The 6,000-nt window shown below is 38.3% G+C and overlaps 1 protein-coding gene across 1 annotated transcript in view; it reads right to left on the bottom strand.

Annotated features, from left to right (window-relative positions):
- Window positions 1-6,000, bottom strand: part of RGS22 (regulator of G protein signaling 22) — a 183,483-nt gene that overhangs the window by 136,574 nt on the left and 40,909 nt on the right. Inside the window, exons 5-6 of the mRNA XM_069081333.1 lie at window positions 3,317-3,402; window positions 1,882-2,050 (exon numbers count right to left, since the gene is read on the bottom strand). Coding sequence (XP_068937434.1) covers window positions 1,882-2,050; window positions 3,317-3,402 — 255 coding nt within the window. The remainder of the gene's footprint in view (window positions 1-1,881; window positions 2,051-3,316; window positions 3,403-6,000) is intronic.

Below are 6,000 nucleotides of genomic sequence, written 5' to 3'. Positions count from 1 at the left end.
AGGCAGGAGCCTTACGGAGACGAGGCAGGAGCCTTACGGAGACGAGGCAGGAGATGGTGGCACAATGGAAAGGTACCCTCCTCCGAGGGATGTGTTTTGGAGGGCAAGAAAAATGGAGTGAACCCAAGATGAATAGGGCCAAAATGAAAGTAAGTTTGTTAGACAAGGAATAGGAATTCCTGAGCGCAGACTGGATGAGTTGGGCAGAACAAAAGAACAGAAGTTGAAGAGGACAAAAATTAAAGAGGAGTAAGTGGAGCCAAGCGGGGGCTGCAGTTGACTTTTAGGTAGCCAGTGATTTAGTATCATAGGAATGAGGAGTAACACACGCTGAGATCTTAACAGTTGTAGGCATAGCAATGAATGGAAGTGGATCTGCTGAAGATACAAGGTAAAGAGAATGGTCAGAGTCCCAGCAACTCCACCACAAGCATTTATTAAGCACTTGACAGATGAGAAGTCTTTGGAGATCTCCAGACAAAAGCTGAAGGACCATTTGTCCCTCTAAGAGGGACCTCCTTTTTGGGGACAGGCTGTAAAAGATGGACTCTGGAGTCTATGCCACTGTGGAGAGTCTGTGATTCTCAGCCTGAGTTTCCTCAGCAAAACAAGGATGATCATATTTTACTACTTAACTACTTAACATAATTTTACTACTTAAACTTTACTACAGACTAGAGTTGTTTGGAAGAAATAGTTTTGCAGACTGTGATGCATTAAATACATATTAAAATTAAAGGAATTATCAGCTTCAGAATGTTAGAAGCAAAAGGAATAATAAATACTGCCCAGTCCAATGTTCTTATTTCAAAGATGAAGAAGCCGAAGGTCAAAGCAGGTAAGTGACTTGCCCAGCATCACAGGATAGTGTAAAAGCAGGTATGAAATCTCCGGTATTCCTTCTATCACACGATCTATCTTCCTTTACATGTCTTTGTTCACCGTGTCTTTGTTACTTTCTGGTAGGTCTAATACACTTTTAATAACAAAGATTATACATGTATATATGTACATATGTGTGTATGTATGTGTATATACATACATGTGTGTTGTTTATTTAATCTGATTTGTGACACCAGTTTAGCTAACCTGCATTTTAAGAATCATGGCTATTAGAGATGAGAGACAGTATTTTAGAAAACAAAAATTTATGTATACATTTAAGATCTATGAACTCATCTGTGTGGGTGATCCACTGATACAGATACCAATGCTCTCAAAGCTTAGTAAATAAGTTTATAAACATTTCCATGAGTTTCATGATTTGCTTTGGCCACAAAAAGTGATCACCTAGTGGTTAGTTATCTAGAACCTCTCAGCTCAAAGAGGCTGATCCTTGTACAAGAAGCACAAAAGTCTATCATTGGGTCCATAAGAACTAACATTTATATAGCACCAATAAGGTTCTCAAATTGTTTTATGCACCTTTTCTCATTTGATCCTTATAGCTGTACTGTGAAGTTAGAGCTCTTATCCCTACTCTGCAGATGAAGAGAACTCTGGTTCAGAGAAGGTGACTTCCTCAAGGTCAACCAGCCTAGTAAACCTCTGAGGCAAGATTTCTGAGACCATGTTTTTGTGACTCCAAATGTAGCACTCTATCTACTGTGCTATGTTGCCATCTGCCTGAAGAAGATCCCAGACATCTTTTATATGTACAATGGGAATAAAACAATTAACCATCCTTCACATAGAAGGCAGAAAAATGATCTCTCAGAATAACCCCCAAAGCATTATGAAAGTAGTATTATATATTACATTATAAAAGTGTTATTTAGAACTTTTATATGTACCTTTCCTGGTTAAATAATACAAAAATGAAAGCTACACATACATGAAAAGACAAGTCTCAATAAGTGAAAAGCATGCATTTTTTTTTACCTGTCCAAGAGAAATGTAGTATTTTTTCATAATTAACTCATTTTCATCTTCAGCTAAAGAAGGAGGTGGGGTTGCTGGCTTTTTAGTAACCCAGGGCCTATACAGAGAATCTATGTGCATATTCACACCTGATCTGCTCCACCTCACTTGTGATATCAGTTTAGCTAACCTGCATTTGAGAAATAAGAGTTATTAGAAATGAGTTACAGACCATATCTTAGGAGAAAATCAAGAATTCAATTTTATATGTAAAACTCCAATTATCCCCTCTCCAGAATTCCCCTCTCTGACATAACTGGAACTAAAAGAAGAATATGTTGAGATTTCTGTGGCTTCACAGCTGGTAGCCAGCATTCACTGCTGGTTCTCATACATTCCTTCAGTACCCACTCAGACAAGAATTCTTAATTTTCTTTGTTTATTGTTATTATCTAATAAGATTTTATAAATACACACAACACATATGTAGGGTCATATGTTCAAAAATGGCCAAATGCTCAATAAGTTTATAGCTGAATCATCTCATATATCCTATTTATATATGCAAATGTCAAAATTACAGAGATGTTTCCTTAATTAGTGCTAAAATTAAAACCATTTCCCCAGTGTTTCCAGTGCTCTTTAGTTTTTGATTCTCTAAGAAAAATGCAAAGTTTCCAACATAAAGAATCTCATTCTTTGTGACATATTAGAAGTGAGAGAACGCAGAATTCCATAATAGCTCAACCTCATCAGAGTCTCTCATCTTCTGTGGCTTTGATAGGTATTTCACGTATTTTTTTAATTAGGGGGAAAAAAGCTTATTCAGCGCATAGGTCAATATTAAGTAACACAAAAAATTCTGAAACATATTAAGATAAAAAAAATCCTGATGCATTTTTTGAGGCCAAATTAAAAAGAAGTATGTGAATTCTAGTTCAGCCTGGTATCCTTTTTCTCCCACCTTAATCCACACATAATCATTAATCTGATAAAGCATCCCAACTCTGTGATTATATGAAATTCCAGTTTATTTCTGCTACTTTTACAGAATGAAGTGCTCAGAACCATAATAAGGAACATGTTTCTTAGATGTGGCTTCTCTAAGATCTTTTTGGAAAGAGCAAAAACTCTCAAAACTATGATAAGTAAAAGTAAAATGTTGATGTTCTGATGAGAAAACAGCTAATAAATTTTACCTATAGAATCACTAAAATTCACATGGGTTAAAGAATAGTTTCAACCTATAAACCTTTTATTAGAATAATATTTTAAATGCATAAAATACATAGCATTACAAAAAATATATACTGAAAAGCAGTTATCAAAATAGTTTTTTTTTTAAATCAAGTTCACACAGGGCGAAAAGCTGGACACTTAAATATCTTTAAAAAGTAGAGCAAAAGTTATGTTAAAAAAGAAAATTTTAAGCATTTATATATGAAAATAACAATACCTGTATTCAAAGTAACAATCACTTTCTAGAAATGCTGGAAGTCTCTCTTTCTTAATCCACTGAATACCTTGTTCACGGTTGAGAGACTATTAGAGAGATAAAAACAGAGAGAATTTAAAGTAATTTTTCTTATCCACTATAGTCCTTGACACCAACAAATAGTCACTAATTGACTATACCAATTTACTAACCGTTACTATTTGGGCAGGAGCAGATGTGAATTGAATCGTCTATTTTAAGCCCCTAACCACAATTAGAAGTCTTGGTAGGAGGCTTATATTAGCTGAACCCCTCACCCTTCCACCTCTTACCTCCATTCAATTCAATACAATAAACATCTATTAAACCACCTAACCTAGGTTACAAATGCTAGGTATACAAAGACAAAATAGTTTTAACTCAAGGAGATTAAATTCTATTGGGTAAAACATTCATCTCTTCTTAAGACCTTCTAGGGAGAATAACAGTGCTTCCCGTATTCTGCCACCTACCTCCAATCCATCACACAATCCACACAGCTGCCAAAATAATCATTTATCAGCGAAGGCCCAGACACTAGGCTATCTAATGGAGCAGTAGATGGCAGGGTGGATGAAGCAGTCAGGAAGACCCAAGTTCAAATTCAGCCTCAGACATTTACAAGCTGTGTGACCCCAGGCAAGTCACTTAACCTCTGTTTGCCTCAGTTTCCTCACCAGTAAAATGGAGATTAATAATGGAGATAATAATAGCACCCCCCCCTTCCAGGGTTGTTATGAGGATCAAATGAGATGAAAAGCATTATAAAGCAGTCAGCACAGTGCCTGGCACATAGTAAGCATTATATAAAAGTTAGCTATTATTCTCTGGCCACCAAGACTGGATCCACACCACGTGAGAGTCATAGGTCCTACAGCCTCCTCCCATCCCCAGGCCCCCTTTGGGGAGACAATCCAATGGCTATCCTTGCTCAGACCTTGGCCAGTCTACCGTGCTATGGCTAGCAAACAGGCACTGTTATTTTTCTCCTCTCTGAACCCCTGTAACTCAAGAGTTGCGAGCTGCCTAAGCAAAAACTTCCTTTCCCTGCTGCCATCCCTGTTTACTACCCCTAATTCAACTCTGCCCTCCCCTCCCACAGAATGCCATTCCATTGTTAACAAACTTCTCTTGCTATTAGCCTTTTTCCTTTTAAGCTCCTTCCGCTCCTTCTGTGTTTTTGTATTCAAAGGAAACTTGGCTACCCCCAAGAAGAAAGGGAATCGCTGGCCACCCTCTCTGTAACTAGATGCAGCTTCTCTCAAGCTCCTCAACACACTGGGCCAGGAGAAAGGCATAAGCATACCTTAGGTTCCCTGACACTACAGCCAGCCCCTCGCCTCGCTTCGGTCTCAGAGGAAGAGGTGGTCCCTCCTTTTCACAAAGGTTAGCCCTTCCACTCATGTCCTTGAGCACATTCTCTCCAGTGGTTACCTGTTTAATCACCCCTTCTTCTCTTTCTCACCTTTGTTCTCTTTATCCTCTTGATTCATTCCCTACCACCTCTACAAACATTCCCATATTTCCCCCATCCTTAAAAATAAAAACCCAAACTTTTCATTTAACCCTACATCTTAGAACAATTATTCCATGCCTCTCCTCCCTTTCACTGACAAATTCCTAGAAAATGCTCTATATTCTTTTGTCTTCATTGCTTCACATCCCAGTCTCTTATCAACCTTTTGCAATCTGACTTCCAACACAATTAGTTGATTGAAATTGTTCTCTACGTGGTTACTAATGATTTCTTAACTGCTAAATCCACTGGACTTTTCAATTCATCAATAAGCATTTGTTAAACATACCATGTGCCAGACATTGTGTTTGACAAAGAGAATAATTGAGATAGTCCTTACCCTTAAGGAAAATTTTCTGGGAGCTTGGCTGTGAAAGGTAGGAGGAAAGCAGAGTTATTTTTTATTATGACGATTCTTTAAGCACAGAAAAGATCTGGGTATGATTGCAGGCAACAGGGAAGGAGCCAGTTGCTCTCTCTCTGACCTCTCTGCATTTATTTCAACACTGCTGACCATCCCCTTGGATACTTTCTTTTACCTTGGTTTTAGTGACATTGTTCTCCTATGGTTCTCCTCCTGATCCTGTATGTCCTGTTCCTAAATGTGAATATACATCAGCACTTGAGAAAGTGCTTGCACTTTAGACCTGAACCTTAGCAAGATCAATTTGACAGGATGAACTTCAGAGAAGAGAGACAATGTAGACCAACTAGCAAGCTACTGCAACAGTCCGGGTGTCTAAGGTGATGAGGGTTTACCCCAGGCTGGTGTAGTGTCAGAGGACAGAAGAGGAATTAGACAAGAGATGTTGAGAAGGTAAAAACAAAAGGATTTGGCATCTGATTAGATATGGTGGGTAGAGGAAGTGAGGAGTTGGGGATGATATCTACATTGTGAGCATGGGTGACTGAGAGGATAGGGGTACCCTCCACAGTAACAGGGAAGTTAGGAAGAGACAGAGGCATCGAGAGAGGGGAAAATAATGAGTTCACGTTTTGGACATGTTGAGTTTGAAATATATGTGACACCCAGTTTGAAAAATCCAACAGGCTGCTGAAGGTATGAGACTAGAGGTTGGGAGAGAGGTTCAAATACACAACTAAATCTAAGAATCATCTGCATATAGATAATAAATGAAACAGTATAGAG

Source organism: Petaurus breviceps, unplaced genomic scaffold, assembly GCF_028583685.1.
Source record: "Petaurus breviceps papuanus isolate PSGF00001 unplaced genomic scaffold, PetGlider_PUasm1.0 98, whole genome shotgun sequence".
Lineage (NCBI taxonomy): Eukaryota > Metazoa > Chordata > Mammalia > Diprotodontia > Petauridae > Petaurus > Petaurus breviceps.
This window is presented reverse-complemented; position numbering and strand designations above follow the sequence as displayed.